At 37.2% G+C, this 19,486-nt stretch overlaps 1 protein-coding gene across 2 annotated transcripts in view; it reads left to right on the plus strand.

Moving 5' to 3' along the window:
• Positions 1–19,486, plus strand: part of SLC25A13 (solute carrier family 25 member 13) — a 100,094-nt gene that overhangs the window by 50,752 nt on the left and 29,856 nt on the right. For both annotated transcript variants that reach the window (XM_080611097.1, XM_080611098.1), the window contains exons 6-12: positions 6,401–6,547; positions 8,106–8,244; positions 9,071–9,164; positions 9,338–9,422; positions 11,572–11,656; positions 12,109–12,267; positions 19,146–19,198. In XM_080611097.1, the coding sequence (XP_080467223.1) occupies positions 6,401–6,547; positions 8,106–8,244; positions 9,071–9,164; positions 9,338–9,422; positions 11,572–11,656; positions 12,109–12,267; positions 19,146–19,198 (762 nt within the window). The remainder of the gene's footprint in view (positions 1–6,400; positions 6,548–8,105; positions 8,245–9,070; positions 9,165–9,337; positions 9,423–11,571; positions 11,657–12,108; positions 12,268–19,145; positions 19,199–19,486) is intronic.

Genomic DNA, 19,486 nt, shown 5'->3' on the forward strand with positions numbered 1-19,486 from the left:
AACAGACATGAAATTAAAAACCTAGACCTCTAATTCTGAAAATCTCCTGTATATTTAAATCCATGATTCAGAGAACGTTACATGACAGTACTGAACATTTTGGACCCAGTTGTCAGACTAGTATTAAGAAGTAATTCTGTCTGTAAGCAGCATGTTTACCAAACGCGTTTACTTCAGTGATATCCAATAAAGATGCTTTGCTGCAAGCCCTTTACACATACTTCTTTACTTTTGACCTTTTTTGAATTAAGAGGATCTCAGATAGAGAAATGCTACTTAGCCCTGCTTGTGGCATATAGAGAATAAAATAACTATTTTTCTTTTGCAAGGCATTCTTGGCTATTCATATGCTGGGGTTCTTTGCTACAGAACGTAAAATATTGTGCTAATAAAAAAAATGGTTTATCTGCATTTCAGCAGTACTGTTAAAAATAATCTTCAGTAGAAAAAGTGATTCTTGAAGTGGTGAAACACGTGAGTTTCTTATTTGTATTCCTTCTGAATACTTAATGCTTGTATTAGTATTTACACTAGAGAGTTTTAAAATGGGAACCTGCTTCAAGACTGCAAGGTTTCTTTTTTCCTTGTTTACACAAGTATGTTAGTTCACAGTAGGAGGTGGTATCATTTTGATGAGGAATAATTAAGATAATGCTATTGAGACAAATGTTTCAAATTGACTTTGTAGAACAGAGCCTAATTAACTTGGTATGAAGAGGACGTCAGGTATCACATGATTAAACTGTATTCCCTTAGGTTTTTTATTGACTATTGTAACTCCTAAGTAGCTGAAGTATAAACCGGTTTTGTGGCAGAATAGTGAACTAGAACCAGTTTTGGATAAAAAAAGCAAATGTGTTACTAGATTAGGGAAAAATGCCTCTGGCTACATGTTCTGGTGTTCTAGGATCTCCTTGCAATAACAGAATAAGGTCTGGTTATGTATCCTGATTTTGGTGGATTAAAATCACAGTTTTAACAGAGTACCACTCCTATTTGCCTCATGTGTCTGTCTGTTTAGAGATCTGAGGAAAACCTGAAATAAAATCCAGACTGAAAAGGACAGTTTTTCACGGAAAAAGTGGGGGGGAACAGTGAGAGGGATTACAGCCACAGACGTCAAAGAGCCTGTAACCTCATGGCTTGGCATGTGAAAGGTTGAGTTCTTTCTTTGTGTCTTTGGGTTCTTCCATGGTTTTTTTTGTGGGTGGGTTGTTTTTTTGTTTTTTTTTTTTTTTTTTTTTTTTTTTTTTTTTAATTAGGGAAAGCAAGAGCTGAGGCAGGAGTTTCCTAATTTTGGAGATGAGTCCTAACTACTAGGCTTTCTCATCCTGTGGAGGGGTGTTCTTCTGTCCTTGTCTTAAATGACTTTTCTTGGGTGTGATCATATTCTGGGGAGAATTGTATTTGGTTTTGGTGTGTCTTGCTCCTGCCTCTTTTTCTTTGTTGTTTGTTTTGGTTTAATTTTTCAATTGGCTCTACTGCAGAAGTGAATCTTAGCTAGCTGCCTTGCAAAATAAAAGACGCTGGAGCACATCAGTGGTCCTCATGAGCCAGGCAGCGCTTTTGGTGATGATCTATAGAACGAGGAAGAGCATAAATCTGGAGAATTAAGAGTGATGATTCTGGGTGTCCTCTGGAGAGGTGAGATGCATTCAGGAAAAGTTCTAAGGCTGCTAATAAAAATGCTCTCAGCATTGGTGCAGACAGCAAGAACTTTCCCATAAGTGGATTGTCCTAAGACTGCTGAAGCTGTCTGCTATCAGTACAGTCTGTTAGGATGCTCAGTCTGTCACAGTAATTGGGTACATCTGTTTATCCACTTTGTAGGACTGTAAATCTTTGATGCACCCAAGTTTCTGTGCTGATTCTTGCCTTGCAGCAATGCATGACAGATACTGAAGTTTGGGCACAGAAGTGACACTCAGCACAAACTGGAGAGTTAATATTCTCAGGCATAGAAATCTTCCTTTAAGCTCTGTAACCTTTGATACTCAGCCTTTCCTTCTGACATTCTGCCTTGGCATGAGTCAGCCTCCTTGGTCTGATGTCTAGACCTTGGACCTTAGACAGCAGGAGACCACAGTGGATACCAAATTACCTTTCTGCATTCCTGATGTGTGAATGCTCTTTACATTGCACTTAACATGGACCAGATGGTTCTGTAAGGTGCTTCAGGTACTGCTTTGTAAGTACAATGCAATTTGCAACTTTTAATGAAATAATCCAGCTAGATTCAAATTCATTCACGTTGGGTCCTATTATTCCACACAAAGTTTTTACATGTTCATTATCTGTTGCAGCATTTGAGCTAATCATCACTTCTGGCAAAGCTGAAGGTACGTGGAAAATAACAGTAGTATATTTTATCCACGCACAAGATGGAGCTCTTCTGGCTTTAAATAAGAAGAGTTTACATGGGATTCTGAATATTTATATCCTACCAGCAATTTTTTTTGTCTCCAGTAACAGAGATGCCCAAAAGTGTAGCCTCCAAACTGCTTGGCTTTAATACAGTTAACAGTCTATTTGCATCAGCCCAAAGCTCAAGCTGTGTTGTTTACCTTCCTTCTCATTTTGCTAGTTTAAAATTAGCTCATATATTTCCACTATATATCCATCACAATTATATCTGTTTGGATATGACCGTGTTCTATCATCACTTAAGTGGCAAGTCTGCTTCACAAAGAGCAACACTGGCCCCTTTCTCAGCATGTAAAATCTATTCTGCAGGATCAATTTTAACATATGCTTCTATGTGGGACTGGTAAATCCATTTCTGCATTGTCTGGGAATTCATTTGTGCCCAAAATATTAGTTGATGAATTAGGACTCTTTGTATTTGAGCCCCAGGACCTACTCCAGTGGAAAGGATTGTGCTGTATCTGATGACTTGTGGATCTATTGGGATGTAACCCAAACATATATTTCTATCTAACGGGAAAGTAGAGAAGCTTTTAATGAGCTGTAAGTGAAAGCTGAGCTAAAATCTCCAGATAGGAAATAATTTCATGAAAATTGTGGTGCCAGCATGCCTGCCATGATGTGCAAATTAATTTTTCACAAAGTCTTACCTACCTGGGGGAATTCTGGACTTCCAGCATCAAGGGAGGAGCTTGTTTTCCAAGTATATGTAAGTTTATAGAAACTCTAATTGGAGAAGATTCTTTAGGATGTGTAATTTGTATTGCAGTGAGGCTTGTATTTCTTTAAACCTTAATCTGTCTAGGTAAACAATATTGGACTGAAATAGGTGAAAATATAAAAATTATTGCAAGTCAGATAACATCTCTGAACACCACAACTTGCTTTATTATTTTTCTGTTTATTTTTAAGGTGGTATTTTCTGTATTAGCTGCATATACACAGCGTAGGCAATGTTAGAAGATCTCATAAAGATTTCCTTGATAAATTGCTAGTAGCTAGTGAGCCTTGTTTTGAAATTTAGTTAGTCATGCTGTGAGATGTCTTAACTTTCACACTTGGAGACTGAGGGAATAGATAGCCTTTCTTTTAAATTAAACACTTTAGGAGTTTATTACGTTGTTATGCAAGGTATAGCGATTAGAGAAATGATGTGTCTTTTTTCTGTGACAGACTTTATAGGTGAAATTTAGTTTTGAGACTGAGCATGTTACCATATAATGGTCCTCATGGTCTTGTATGCCCTGTTGCTGTCATGATTTGGGAATACCATGTGGTTGAAGGTCCCTGTTTCTTTTTTTGCTCGGTGCACTGGAAAGTGCATAGCGCAGCTCAAAATAACTGTAGCCTAAAAAGACCCTCTGTTTCTGAGAAGGTGGGATGAATTTTCTCCATCTATTTGCAGTATGCTTAAACCATTTAATTTCTGTACTAAGGAGGAGGTACAAAGAGGGAGCTCCAGAAGACTGACGTCATCCTATTCAGAGTTTTGTCTTGCTGCCTATCTACAGCTAAGTGGCTCTTTCCTAGCTGACACGAACATGAGCAAATGGCAGCATTGAGTCCTTGACCATGTGTTTAACCAAGTAGGGTAATTCTTCTCTCTAGTGGGTTCCACATGTACGAAGGAGATTGAAAGGAATCACATTAGCAAGGAGGGGATGGGTTGTTTTGGCTTGTACTCAGCTGTAGTACTAACAGCCGTTTTGCAATTAGCTGGTGATGACAAGAAACATGCGCTTAACGTATCTCTCTGGAACGTGAGCCCTGCTTTGCTCTGAGGCTGAGACATCGCTGTCAGCCAAGGTCCCACCAGCGGTATATGCACCTCCAGACTCGCTGACGAGTGTACACAGATGGGAACAGATGGGACTTCTGCAAGTGGTGTCCAGGTTTTCTACTGCATTTTAGTGCTGGATTCTGGCAGCACAATACTGCAAGCAGTTTTAGTGGTTAAAACAAAATGAATGAGAGAAGACAGCAATGTTCACAGTTTCCCATATAATCCTTCTGCTAAATTAAATTTATTTTTTTCTTTGATGATGCTGCCACTGAATGAAAAACTTCGTTGTCATTTGTTCATACATTTCCACCTGCCAGGTGTGAGCGTTTAGGAATACAAGAGTTATCATACCTGATTGCTCTTCAGAGTTCTCTGCCTCCCGAGTAGCTGCCTGCTTCAGGCTGACCAAGTGTTTCTGTCTTCATGTGCTCTTCCCATTGTAGACCTCTCAAAATTGCTCGCTTCCAAATTTCTGTTGAAATTACAATCACAATTGGAGTGAAGCATAAGCTTACATAGCTGCATCCAGCCACAGTGAATTACTGCTGAATTGTAACGCCTCCACGTAGGGGGCTATAATGTAAAGGAAACGCGACAGAACTGAAATTGTAACACTTCAAATTATAACCCCCACAAGCATTTCTCATCAAAAAAATAATTCTGTGAGTAAAACGCAGTTTTGAAACATTGGTCAGTCTTTTCCTCACCACCTCCTTCCTCCTTGTGCCTAATATATTAGGAGGTTTTCATCATGCTTTTCAGGTCAGGGTACAGTGTTTTAGTTAGAAATTAGGATTAAAATTGGAGAGGTCAGGAGGCTGAAATGAAAAAAACTGTGCATCCATGGCTTTGGCATGAGCTGAATGAGCTGAAGGAGGAATGGTGGCTGCAGGCCTCTGGCAGGTGTAATCCTACACCGGCTTTATTTGCCTTTCTCCCTCGACTCTCTATTCCCTTGGATGCTGCTGTGAGATAAATACCAACTTATATGTGAATACATTGTGCTGGTGATTCTTGACTAGCCTGAGTCTTGGCTTAATATGATTTCTAAGGCGTATGTTTGCAAATGTAATGGAAATAACAGATAGTGTCATGATGCACTGCAAGACTCGCTTAGGATTACTGACATACTCCTGCTCTGATTCCGTTTTCTGAATAACTGATTTGATTATGAGTATGTACTCAGACTAAGCACTGTATTTCTGTGGAGAAGTTTTTATAAGCTTTGAAATTTAGAGGGAGTACATGGCAATGATTTGTTTTCCTTCATTCAGCAAAGAAATATAGATTGGGAAGTCTAACTGCATCATCACCTAAAGTTATTTCTGGTTTTTGCAAACCTGTAGAACTGAACAAAAGACCTACGTGTATTATCAGGTTACTATCTGTGCAGGATTGTTCCTTTTAAATGAAAAATAAAAAGAAAGCAGTCTTAACAGTAATTTATGAAGAAAGGGTGAAGGCCGCAGTAGAAAAAGATACAGTTTTGAGAGATTAAATGCCTTTCTTCTTCCCTCTTCTCTCAGGGGTACATTTGAATCACAAAATGAGATTATCAGGTGGTTGCATCAGATAATGCTTATGATTGATCTCTGCCTGTTGCTACTGCTGAAATATTGAGAACTGATCTTTAATCAGTCACAATACAAGGAGTTCTAAATTAAACTGCTAGTGTCTTTTATAAACAAATAACTTTATGTTTTAAATGAGGATGCTGAGGATGCTTTTGAGGGAATGCGTTCAAGATTAGTGGGTGTCTACGTGGAAATCTCTGATGATTGAATTGTCTTCGTTCAGGGAGTAGCAAACGCTTTTACAGAAAGTATTTTGACCTGCTGTGACTCATGCAGTAAACTGTATAATGCACATCATGGAATACTTTAATGTTCATGAGTGGGGATTACCTACACTGGTATGTTGATACATGTCCTCTATTTCTCAGTTAAGTGAATTTCATGATCTAATGTCCAGACAACAAAGAAATCACGATAGTTGTCCTAGCTATTGAGCTCAATGATAGAATATGCCACTGACAAGAAAGTCTGAAAGTTACACATACAATATCCAATTAAAATTAGATTACATGTAGTTGTGTTTTGTTATGTATGAGGTATCTTTTAGGAATATAAAATCTTAACTATTAAGGTGATGATTTTGAAACTAACTTTTTTTTTTCCCCCCATGTGTTTTCAGGAGATACAGTTAGAACATGCTAAACAAGCTTTTGTGCAGAGAGACAATGCTCAGGCTGGAAGAGTCACAGCTATGGACTTCAGGGACATTATGGTCACTATCCGGCCACACATGCTGACACCATTTGTAGAAGAATGCCTAGTAGCTGTGAGTAGTTACGGTATTCCAACTTGGCATACAGATGTGGGATTCCTTTTTTATGTACCTCAGCCACTGTATGTGGCACGTAGTCTAGTTTATGGATGCATGGGTTTAAGTTTAGCAGTTATTATCTACACATATGAAAGTTAACCCTTATTGGAGAATATGTATCCTCAATGTTCCTGGTCTCCTGTGACAAAGGACAAAGCATGTAGATGAACTGAAAAATAATGGCCTACAAATGTAGTTTGCCTGACTATTTCCAGTTGTTCCATCATAGGAAACTGTGTCAAATATGTCAAAATGCCATTGCATCCCACTTAGGAAGTCATCCTCAAAGGTCCTGCTTTGTAATGTCAGTTCTAAGCTCCTGAGAGTAATTTCTGAGAACCTGGGACAGTGTATGAACTGGAACATCACCAGAGGACATTCACTGTGTATTAACTGATAGTCGTTACAGTTGAGTGTACGTTTTTTTCAGCTTGAACTGCATAAACCAAATTAAATATTACAATTCTGCAGTTTCACTGGAAGAAAAAGAGGTACATTTGGTTTTGGCAACAGTTGCTAATCTTGGGAACTTGTAGCAGCGCTTTCCAAGTAATCCCTTGTCTGGCCATATCCAGGTTTAAAGAAATCTGTTCTGCTTTGACTTGCAAGGGAGAATTCCAGGGAGATGTGTGATGTGATGAGAACTGCAAAGCCTGGACAGAATATTGGACGACATATACAGCAAAAAGCATAGCCAGAAGACTCGGGGACTGACAATGAGATCTGATACTTTCTTCCTCAATTCTCTCCTCAGTCTTCTTATCAGATTTACTGGATCATAGGCTCTCTCACAAAATATGAGATAAGATTTTTGATTCTCCCTTAAGGTCAATTAGATTTTGGCAAGCTTATGCATTGTTGTCAGATATTTCTTTCATCACCGATCTTATACTTTAAATAGGGAATTGACCCAATAATTTTTCTGTGCACAAACCCGACACCACTTTAAAATAAAGGTTTAGGCTCAGTTCTCATTTGAGAATGAATAACTGTTTGAATCTTATTGTTCCCATTTTGTTTCACTGCCCAATATAAGCCTGAGAGCTTACTGCTGGTTTTCCATGTCTTGAAATGCCTGTGAATTTAAATGTTTCGTTTGACCTTTTCAGAATATGTTTTGATTTTGTGGAAATTTTCTGTATAGTAATGCACTTTACATGTAGAAGTAGATTTCCTCATTACTAGAAATGAGCCGACTTATGAAACATTTCCAACTGAAGCAGTACTGAAACTTGAACTTTGTAAATTACTACTGGTTATGTTGTTATAATCCTGCATATGTGGTTGTTTAGGTTTGTAGGGTGGAGAGAGTTTTACATTCTGGTCATGATTAGTTTCAGTAACATAAGAATCTTTCATAGTTTTCTTTATTTTGCCCTTTTTTTTTTTAAAGCCAGCCTGTGCTACTGTTGCTCTTGTAAAATAATATTGTTTAGAAACCTTTATTTAAAGATTTTTCTTAGTCTTGTAACAGTCTTCTTTGTCTTTTCTTCTTTTACTGTCTCTACTCTAGGCTGCTGGAGGTACCACTTCCCATCAGGTCAGCTTTTCCTATTTTAATGGATTTAATTCTCTCCTTAACAACATGGAGCTCATTAGAAAGATCTACAGTACTCTGGCTGGGAATAGAAAAGATGTGGAAGTCACTAAGGGTTGGTAGAAATGTTTGCAGTCTGGAAGTTTCCTTGGGAGTTTGATTGGGGTGGGTGGAGGGAAAGACCTCATCTGTGTGCTTTTAAATCAATGGGAGGGGGAGAAAGCCTGCCTCATTAGCATTCCTTGGTAGGCCGCTCAGTTTTGTACGCTCCTCTTAGAGTCCAGCCTCCAGGTTTTCCGTTTTGTTTCAATCAGAAAAAGGTCCCAGTAAACTGGAGGTGGGGGCAGGGTGAGGAAAGTATGTAAAGATATTTAAAAGTTTAAAAAACTTCCTAGGACTCCTGCCAAATTGGCAGCCTATTAAAGTGACCTTCAAGGGTAGTTGAAGAATTCCATAAACTTGTCTTGGCGGCACAGTAAGCTGATCTACAAGCTTGGAACAAGACGTTATCTGCTATATCTAACCACTTTTATGGAGAATTCCCTCTGCAATGCCAAAGTTTCATTAATGTGGCCTACTGGGACTATGCATGAAAAATTCCACATCTCTTGACTCCTGTTTTGGTTTTTTTCTGCTTGCTTTTTAGTATTTTTTTTTTCCCTCTGACCTGCAACTGATTGATACCGTATGTCAAATATCCTAAATCCTGCTGATAGTGTTAAGCTTTAAGACCAGAGAGTTGTACTTATTTGCATGAAGGATAGACCATTTAAAACATACATTTATGTAGTGGTGGGTCACCCATATTCCCCTTCTCCCTCCCTCACCATACTAATATACCTATATTTTTGATACTAAAATATAAGGCAACTCTGGGGTGCTCTGGATTATTTGTTCTGGTTTGATTAGTTTTTCTTTCCTGTATTTTTATTCTGTTACAGAGGAGTTTGTTCTGGCAGCTCAGAAATTTGGTCAGGTTACACCCATGGAAGTTGACATCTTGTTTCAGTTAGCAGATCTGTATGAGCCACGGGGGTAAGTGGAGAATTATCCATCCTCCTCTCTTGCCTTCCCTCCTCTGCTCTTGGAAGGGATGGGAGATGGTGTTGGGGAACAGGAGAGTGTAATGTAGTGGCCATGTGCTGGTAACTTCTTGTGATCTGTACACCCATCGCTAAGCAAATGCTAAGCTGAATCTATTTCCTCAGGCGCATGACATTAGCTGATATTGAAAGAATTGCTCCTTTGGAGGAAGGAACATTGCCCTATAACCTGGCTGAGGCTCAGAGGCAGGTAAGGACAGAAGCCAGTGTGATGCTATTACTGGTTTCCAGTGCCAGGTAAATAAATAGCCACTGTCCTGTGTTGCCAGATAATTGCTTTTCTCTTGTATTCTGGAATATCTGTGAGGAAAACTTTGTTAGAATTTATTTTTAACTTGTGTCATGTTCTCTCCATCTGCTCTTTGTGCCCCTTTTTCGAGCTGCATTGACAGGTTAAATGTAATTTACTTTGGAAAGATAAAATATGTATGAGTGTCATCTACCTGTTCAGTAAATATTATATGTATACTGAATTAAGGTTTTCTGTTTTGTGATTCTGTGCTCTCTGTTCTTTTTAATGAGGAAAAAAAGACTTCCTGCTTCAGATATGGATAGTAAATTCAGCATCTAGCCTATTAAATGGCAGCCCTTGTTCTGAACACACATGCGTGTTCCTGGCTTCAGAGTATTCTCTGCTTTGCCTTATGCTCTGCTGAATATCAGTATAGGAGAGATTATGTTTAGTCTACCATCGCAGTCTCACTATTAAAAATATATATATATGTAAGCATCAAAATATATAAAAGCATTAATATTCTCTGCATTTCAAAGAACAAATTAATATTGACTTTTGATGGTATAACAGCAAATGAACTTTCGTTGTGTTTGGGGGAAAAGAAATAGGAGTGTTCTTTAAATGTCAAACCTATTGATCTTTTAGTTTTCGTATTATTTTTGCATATCTTATATTCTCATTGACACAAGTTTCTATACAGATGGATTTAAAACTAACCCTCTGTTTCTCTGTCTCTATTTTAAGGCAGACTTAACTTTGTGTCTTGTGAGACTTAGGGGTTTTTTTTTCCTGCTCTGAGTCTGTGCGGAGACGCCAGTTTGACCACAATGAGTTGATGCAGGCTACATTTTTAGGACTACCAGGCCATAAGCCAGGCCTCTGTGTGTGTGTACACATGAGTCTCTTCTGTTTCTCTTTCTTCTTCTCCCTCCTCTACATGTGAACACCCCCAGCACTGCTCTAAGACAGTATCTAGGGTGGTGGTTTTCTGTTTGTTTGAGCACTGACTAAATGTTGACTGTGCTGAGATGAATTCAAATGAGTTGGCTCCCAAAAGCTCACCATCTATTCCTAGAAGACTCCTAAAGGAGTTAAAAGGGTTTACATTGAACTGAATATCAAGTAACATAAGTTGCAATAGGTGGCAGTAAATGTAGCCAAAAATGCAGTGCTGACAGTAGCAGCTTCTTCAGTTTTTGCTTTGAGGCTGCTGTCTTTGCTAGTATGATTTACACCATTATAAGAGGCTAGGACATACAAACCTGCTTGAATCTTACTATTTCTTCCATGTATGTGTCCATCCATATGTCTCCATCCAATTCTTTTTTAATATCAGCTGCTCGATGCTGAGGTTAAAAAGATTTTCTGACCAACTCCACCTACATTGGAGTATTAGCTAAGACCTAAACAGATTTTCACGAAAAAAACGTATAATTTTTTTTATTTTGTTCTTTTACTTGTAGTATCCTAAAAAAAACCAGTATTACACGAAGTGATCGTAACTATGGAAGGCTTAACAACCCTGCAGAACTTCTGTTTTCTAATTCTTTTCTTTCATTAGATAGCAATTTTAAATTGGGAGCTCTTCTGAAACATATTTTTCATTGGATTGAATCTGATAGACTGAGCAAAATGAAATTGTGGGGTGCTTTGTGAAACCTTATTTCCCTTTAGCTAATCTGTATGAAAAGTGCTTGCATACTTGTTTTGATAGCTTGAGAAGTAATAGCTATACCTGATTCTGGTGACAGTAGAAAGAAATTCCAAACTGGAGTTGCTTTTAGCTGTAGAAAATGAATTACTTAAGATGCAATATGTGTGCCCTCATATGCACACTTAGACTATTGATTTTGGAGCTGTATAGTTTTGTTGTAGTATCAGTCTTTATTTTCTTTGATATTCCAATCTGAAGAGGCTACAGTATAAGGCTCTTAGAAACCAGTAGAAAAGAAACAGTAATTGAAAACAAAATCTCCAGTGTATTGTGAGACTTTTTCCAAGTATCTGTATACTTGTATCTGTCTGTTCCTGAGATGTTCTCTTGTGAAATACGATGTTCTGATTATTTTTGTTTTTCCTTTTGTTTTAAATCCTGCCTTGACAGAAAGCTCCAGGTGATGTGTCTCGACCTATTCTCATCCAGATTGCAGAGTCAGCGTACAGGTTTGCCCTTGGTTCAGTTGCTGGAGGTTAGTGTTGGCTGAGGAAAAGAATATTCATCTTCACTGTTTGGGTTTTTTCTTCTTCTGCTCTTCTTCCCCTTCTTTCTGCCTTTCACTTTAGTGTGGAAGGCTTCTCAGTCTTTCCCTTAGAGCCATGTCTAAGGGATGGGATAACTGTAAGTGGAAGGTGTCATCTCATCTACAAGAGTTTTGTAATTTATGAGACATTGGAGTTTTCAGGTGGTGTTCCTATCTGATTTGTCACCAAACCAGTTTCAGAAGAATCAGATTAATAATAAGGTATGGCCAGAGAAATGCTTTCGGTTAAAACTGTGGGAGGTAGTTCAGTGTATCGAGAATATATTGTGGAGAAAAAACATACAACTGATACTTGAGGTGTATATATGGAAGATAAAAGTTGCAGTCAAGCCCTGCAAATGCAAAATCATATTTTCTTAGAGTTTGATTTTTATTTGCAGCTGTTGGCGCAACTGCTGTCTACCCAATTGATTTGGTAAAAACTCGAATGCAAAATCAGCGCTCTACAGGCTCTTTTGTGGGAGAACTTATGTATAAAAACAGCTTTGATTGCTTCAAGAAAGTGCTACGTTATGAAGGTTTCTTTGGGCTTTATAGAGGTAAGTTTAAAAGGTGGTATATATTAATGATAAGATACTAGTAAGAGTTCAGTCAGACTCTGGATTTTTAAGCCCTTTTTGTTAAGACTTCAATTTTGCCTGGTTTGTGTTTTTGTTTATAGTCTGTTATAGGTGGAGGTTTTGCAAACTTGATAAATAAAACTTCATTATAATGAGAACATTTCTGTAGGATCTCTCTGTCCTTTTCTCATCTGCAATTGGGCAATAATAGTAATTTGCTACAGCAGAAATATACTATTTGTCAAGTTTTTATTCCCTCAGTAGTCCTTAGTACCAAGGATGTTCTGTCCTGTGTGGTATGAAGTTAGATCATCATTCTTTGTTTTTGTTTTCGGTGTTCTTTATTGCCTGTTTTCTTTCTATTTAAAAACATAAAACCACAGAGAATATATGGCACCTTGTTATTAACCAGAACTCTTTTTCTGATACCTTTTGTGACAGAAAGGTCTCTCTGAACCAGTTGCATGTGCTTCACTAATCATTGGGAATAGTCATCTTTATCAAGTTTCATGTATACCTCTTAGCTTTTCACTGTTGAGTCAGCCAGAGAGATTAGCTGGGTTTCAGCCCACTTACATTTATATAAGTAACCAATGCACTCAGGTTATGAAGTTAGCTGTTCCAGGTTCCATATGTAGCCAATGGAGGAAGTTCCAAAAGCTCATTTACTGTGTTCAGTACGTAAATCATCCTCACTTTGGGTAAGTGCCTGCAGTTAGATGGTAGCTTTTTCAATGCTCCTGTCTCAGTTAGGACATCAGTGGTGTACATTCAGGTAACACAGAAGTAGTCAGAAATAATCATGAACTACTACATGAGACTGCAGTTCTTCTCTGTCAGAGAGATAAAGCAAATTATGTTTCTGTTATCCCAATTATTGAGATCTCTTACTCCCCTCTGCTAAATTCATTAGGGAGGATTTGAAACCTGTGTTACTTACTTCAGTTTTGGCCATCTTGCTTTGAAACTTTATTTAACTTTTGAAAATCAGAATATTGTAATGAGAGAAATTAATTGCTGAAAGCAGATGAGAATGGAGGATTTCAGTGAAATGTTATGATCTGGCAAAGCTATATGCACCTCAAAAAAAAGAATGTTACTAAGACAGTGTGTGAAACAACGTTAAAACAAAGTGGTGTGATAGATGTGCACTCTTTAACATATGACCTGAGTTACTAGAGATTGGCTAAGTAGCTCCTCTGCAAAATACAGACTTTGTAATTATTTCAGCACTATTGGAGATGGGAAGGCTCTGTTATTATTGACTGAGTTTGAGGCAATTTTTTGAGTAATAATTTGTTAAGGAGTGTTGACATGGTTTCTGTTCTGTAAAGATCTATGCAATCAGAATCGTAAGAAGTCCCAGTTACAGAATGAAATTTATTCCCTGTAAAAGTATGTCTGCTTCTTTGGGGATCCTGAAAAGTATAAATATGCAGAATTTCACTGTTAGCTTCTTCTGTAATATTGAACCTCTGAAACAGTAATTTTTTCACCTGGAGAAAAAAAAACTCTCGGAGATGTCTTAAATGCATATTCTTAATTCCATTTGCTTGTCATATTTTTGGAGGGATTTTTTTCATGTCTAAATTTGGGGACTTTTAGGAACCTTCATCAGTATGGCATGTCCTTCTATTCACTATCCCCTTTACTACTTTTCAGTCTTCCAAGGAGTACTGCATAGTGAAATCTCAGACAGTTTGGTGGAGCTGAACTTCTAAACCCAGGGCAATAATCTAATTTCTGGATTATATAGTAGAAATAACATAATGACATAGAATACCATCATTTCAGAGGCAAATTGAGACCTGTGTTTCTGCAGATTCTCTACTTAAAGGGCACCCTGATTTAGTTTCTCTTTTTAAAGAGTCAAATAGGAAAAACTCCTTAAAAATGTGGAGCTTCCTCTGTGCAGTTCTGTAAATTCGGACTGTTGCTTGCTCGCTAAGGAGATGATGTTGGAGAAGGTTGAGCAACTGAGTGCACAATGAAGGTTTCTGGTTAAGCTTCAGAGGATAAGAAAATTTGAAAGGAACATTTTATCGACTAGTTTACTTGACCCAGTTTAATGTAGTAAATTTAATTGCAAAAATAATTTCATTCTGGTCTTAAATGTTACACAAGGTAAGACAAACTACAGAGTACATTACTTTTTGCTACTCACGGGTAACTGATACTCTTTCCTACACTGTGGTGTGTTCAGAGTTAAGTAAATGTGGGGTTTTGTCACCACTGGAGGAGGGGGTAGTAAGAGTTCTCCTGCTTAGCTGAATAGTAATGTAAAACCTTTAAAAAAAAAACAGTAGAAACATTTGGAGCAGTGGTCTCTTTGTCGTGATACACTGCAAGAAAGCAAGCAAAAATTATAAACCCTGCTCTGAACTCAGCCATTTCAGATGGTATTTTAATGCAAGGCACATATTTCCATCCAGTGAAGTGAACAGATTTTTCTTTTTTGTATTATTATTTTACTCCAAACTTGAAAAGGGCAAAACCACCATGTTCTAAACCACCTTCTCAGATAAGGATAAATTACACCATCTTGTGGATATAAAGAGAGCACTGAATTTTGTTTAGTGTCAGTTTGGTTCTGAGGGTAGTCAGTGTTTCCACTGAAAAGAAACTTTGATTTAAAAAAAAACAACCAACAAAACAAACATGATATAAGCCTCTGTAGAATCTTTGTAATTGTTCATTATTTGAATGCTGTGTTCTTGGATTTATTTCTTTAAGACTGTACATCTGAGATAAATTTTTCATCTGTCTGTTTCTCAGCATGGCTGAAAAGAATACTCATTTTATATACTTGTAATTTACTGTTGCGTCTACATTTATACCTGAAATACATACTTAGAAACTCACAGGTATTTACATATATGCAAATATAAAAAAGAATTTTGGAAGCTGTGATTTGTCAACATCTCTTCTGACTGATAAGGTCACCTACATTTGTTATTTTAATCAGAAGTCCACCTGGCAAGTCACTAAATGCTTCGTAGTCTTAAGCAGTGCCTCTAATAGAGATTATTTTGCCTATACTGGATAGACATTTTATGAGAAATGCAAGTACCAGAGATAAAATACAGCTCATTAAATTGCTCAGTAGCCATGTTGTTAATGTCACTCTCCTAGAGGATGGAAAACACAGGAAATGCTGTAGAAAACTGTCATCTGTGATCATTAACTGTTAAGGAACTCGCTCATTTTATATCTTCCAATTGTTCTTCTAGCACTGCTGTGACTCCAGATGCCATCTAATCTTAGCTTTTAATCATTCATTCATCACCCAGCTTCATTATTACAGATGCACTCCCATGCTAATGATACTAGAAGACGGTGGCAGAAACTTTCCTCCAGAAGTATGCAATGAAGTACCATTTTTGTAGAATGGAAGTACAAGCTTACTCCTACCCAGAGTTCTGTCAAAGCAGAAAATCTTCAAGAAATACCTGATTTCCAGTCTGAGAGAGCTGTGCTTGAATGGCAACTGGTGATTAGTTGTCCAGTCTCTTGTGTGAATCCTGTAATAGAAAAATTTGGCAATAGTCCATTACCTCCTTTCTATCAGGTGTCCAAATGGTTTCAAATATTTTACCTAGACTGAGAACAACTCCTTCAGTCACATCTGCTACACAGTGTGAAACTGAAATTTCACTGTTAGACATCTGAAAAAATACTTTGCCCAGATAAGATTTCTTTTTTTCTTGGTGCCATCAATGCAGCTGGGCTGGAGGAGCTATTGCGTGTATATTCACCATGTATTTAGTCTGCTTTCAGCACATAACTTGTATGACATTGCAAACTGAATGCAGCTCTTGGTGCTCTCTCTCACATATACCTTTACTTTTCCATAGAGTTCTATAGCTGCAACAATATGTCAGCTATGAAAAGGTACATGGTAATTGTTACTAAAAAGCCTTGGAAGTATGAAAATGGGTTGAATAACATGTTTGCAATGTACTATAGTAGCAGGCTGCCTATGTACAAAATGTTATTCTCTGATGTTGTAAGAGGCATACATTTTTAAGACACTGTCAGACATTTCTAAGCCTGTCCTGCATCTCTGTGTGTGTCATATTGCTGATCTGCTAATGCACAGAAACACTGAAAATTCCCACAGTGTCAGGATAACCCCGAAAGGAAAATGACATTTTCCTGTGTGTCCCCTTATGTGCTTTCTTTCTTCCAAAACTTACCATTTTTATCACGTTCAGACATCTTTCAACAGTGTTTCAGGGCTCCCATCAAAACAGTAAAGAAAAAAGAATTCAGTTTTGGTGGTCATAACATAAAATGCCCAGGTACCACTTGCAAAAAGCTTTATTACATAGGTATGAGAGCAAACAAAGGACTCCCTCTACCTTCGTAAGCTTCTGGAGGCAGAAGGCCTAGCTGGTGTCTGGCAAGGCTTTAAAATGTAATATTAAAATTAATGCTGCCTTTTTTAGAATACTGTATGCTACCTTGCAGTAGACATATGCAGCATTATCTGCAGTTAAACTTACAAAGCACTTCTGTACTATAAAATTGTGTGTGAAGTAGAGACAAAGAGGAAAATGCTCTGGGTTTTTGGTTGTTCAGTTGGGTTTTGATTTTTTAATTAAAAAAAAAATCAATGGGGTTTTTACTTCTACTTATTCTATTTAATCTTTCTTTTCTACATTGAAGTTTTACGGAAAGTTTTGAGTTGTCCCTTTCAGATTTGAGTGCAAAAGGAAAGGACCAGATGGGAAAAAAAAAACTTGTGCCAAGATAAACGTGGTTTTCCTGCAGTTTTATATGTACCTTTACAAATGCAGTGTCTTAGGAGCTGAAAAATGAAAACTAGTAAAAAAGGCCGTCTTCAAATCAGTCTAGCGTTAATGAATTGGTTTATCCTGCTTATGTTGCTTCCAAAACTGTAGGTTCATACAGAGCTTCAACTGGACTATTTTTATAATTTTATATCTTGATATTTTAAAATGTCTTTTTCTGTAATTTATTTGATATAACTTCAAAGTCATGTTATATATAGTTTAGGTTTAGTAATATGTTTATATATGGGATTTTAAAATTAATGATCTCCAGGTTCTTTTGAAATTACTTATCTGCTTACAGACCTGCTCTAATTCTACTGCATTAGGCTTAGGATCAGGTAATACACTTGTAAATGGAATGGATTTTTTAATCTCTGAACATACAGATTCGTTAGCTATAGTGTCTGTATATATATATATATAAATTATCTATATAAAATCTATAGATCAGTTTCTAATTGTACAGAGCCACACGTCTTAAAGCAAGATGTAAATATCATAGCAGCTAGAAGATAATTTTGCCTTTATAAGGCTGAAACTGGAAAAATCCTGCTCATTGTATATCCTTGTATTGTCTTAGTGCTGCAGAAAATGTATTTAGTTACACAGTTCTGACTGTCTTAATAGTTTTTCATTAAAGTCTGGATTCAAGTCACTTGTGAGCTAAAATGGCTTAAGAAATAAAATTTTGAAATTTAGCTTACTCTGCGGATTCTTTTATTTATTTTGAGCAACTGTGTATGAACTTTGTGTGACTTTATTCTTTTGTTTGAATATTCAGCCATATGATCACAATGCAACATAGTTGTCTTGGGTAAATGTTAGTTGTGTATATGTACATCAGTTGTATTACTCTTTTTGACACTTGAAAACCACAAATACTAGTACAGGTGCAAAATTTTAGAGGCGTTAACATATAAATAGGGCTGGCCCTCCTGCTACCACAAGCCAAATGGTGCTATTCTCCAACATGACTTCCTTATTAAGAGCATCACCAGTAACCAGTAAAACTGATGGATGGTAGCAGGATGGAGGAATACACTAATCCAGTGGACGTACAGTTTTGCCTTTGTTATTCTGAACTGAGCTCTTTGGGAAAATGCCATTTTGGCAAGTTAGCTTTTAGAGTTGGAAACTTAAATGTTGCTTTTCCCCAAAAAATAAAACCATGGAGAGGTAAAAATGTCAGGCTTTGTAGGAAGCACTCAAATGTGCTGCCTGAGCTACTAAAACAAAGGGGGTCTGCACCAGGAATAGCTGCCGGTGATTTTCTTGCATTTCCGAATGGTGTCCTAATTTCATTATGCTGATGAATGCCTGCATCACCATTCAAGCCCCAGGTAGTTTGTAAGCTTTGCATACTTTAAAGTTGTGTCATCCAAAAGTTTGCGAAGTATTAACTGTTCACTTCAAGCAAGTGAAGCCAACAGAGATTCCCGCTACTTCCGGTTCTGTAGTGCATCACTTCTACCAAAATCAAATAGGAAATTCCATATCTGGGAAGAAAGCAGCATTAACTTCCTTTGTTTAAGAACTAGTTAAGTTAGCTGGGCAAAGACCTCAAGAGTGCAGTCACACGTTCGAATGTTTTGCATTATTTGGATTACTGTCCCTTTGGGTCCTGCTGTCTAATGCCATTGCTTTTTCCGGAAAAAGTTACTAGACTCATGATTTTTGAAATGGATTCATCATGTATCTCACAAAATTAATAAGAAAGTCTAAATTTTTGTATGATAAAGCAGAAAATAAATGTTAGTTTATGACAGAATACTGTAACAAGGTTGGCAAATCTGTATTAGTGTTTAGGCATAAACTGAACTGATACTACTGATTTAAAAAAGCTTTAAAAACTGAAACAAATACATACAGGCAGCGGTAGCACTTGAAGTGGTAGCACAGAGTTGGTTCTGGAATGTTTTAAGTACTCTCATTAAATTTAATAACACAAAATTGCTGTAAAAATTGCCCATTTCTAGGTGCTGATCTCTACATTTATTTGTTGATTTGTTTAGTTAATACCAAGTTCCTTAATGTATTGAATTTTCTATTTCCGTGTTACAGGTCTGCTGCCGCAGCTATTAGGAGTAGCACCAGAGAAGGCCATAAAACTTACTGTAAGTTTGCAAATAGATTGTTTTCACATTTCTCCACATTGTAAAGTGTACCTAATTACAATTATACCACGTTAGCAATTTTTATCCTTATGTGTCAGCAACGTGGCAGAGTGTATTCCATCATTTTTGCTTGATACAAACTTAATTACAAGAAACACAAAGTAACTGTTTATGTCTGACTTGCGAACATCAAAAATGGCATACAATTCATGTGCAAATACAAATACAAATGCATTTTAAGAATGTTACTGAAAACTTGTTTTTGGACTTGCTCCAGAATTTAACAAG

Source organism: Psittacula echo (assembly GCF_963264785.1).
Source record: "Psittacula echo genome assembly, chromosome: 2".
Taxonomy (NCBI): domain Eukaryota; kingdom Metazoa; phylum Chordata; class Aves; order Psittaciformes; family Psittacidae; genus Psittacula; species Psittacula echo.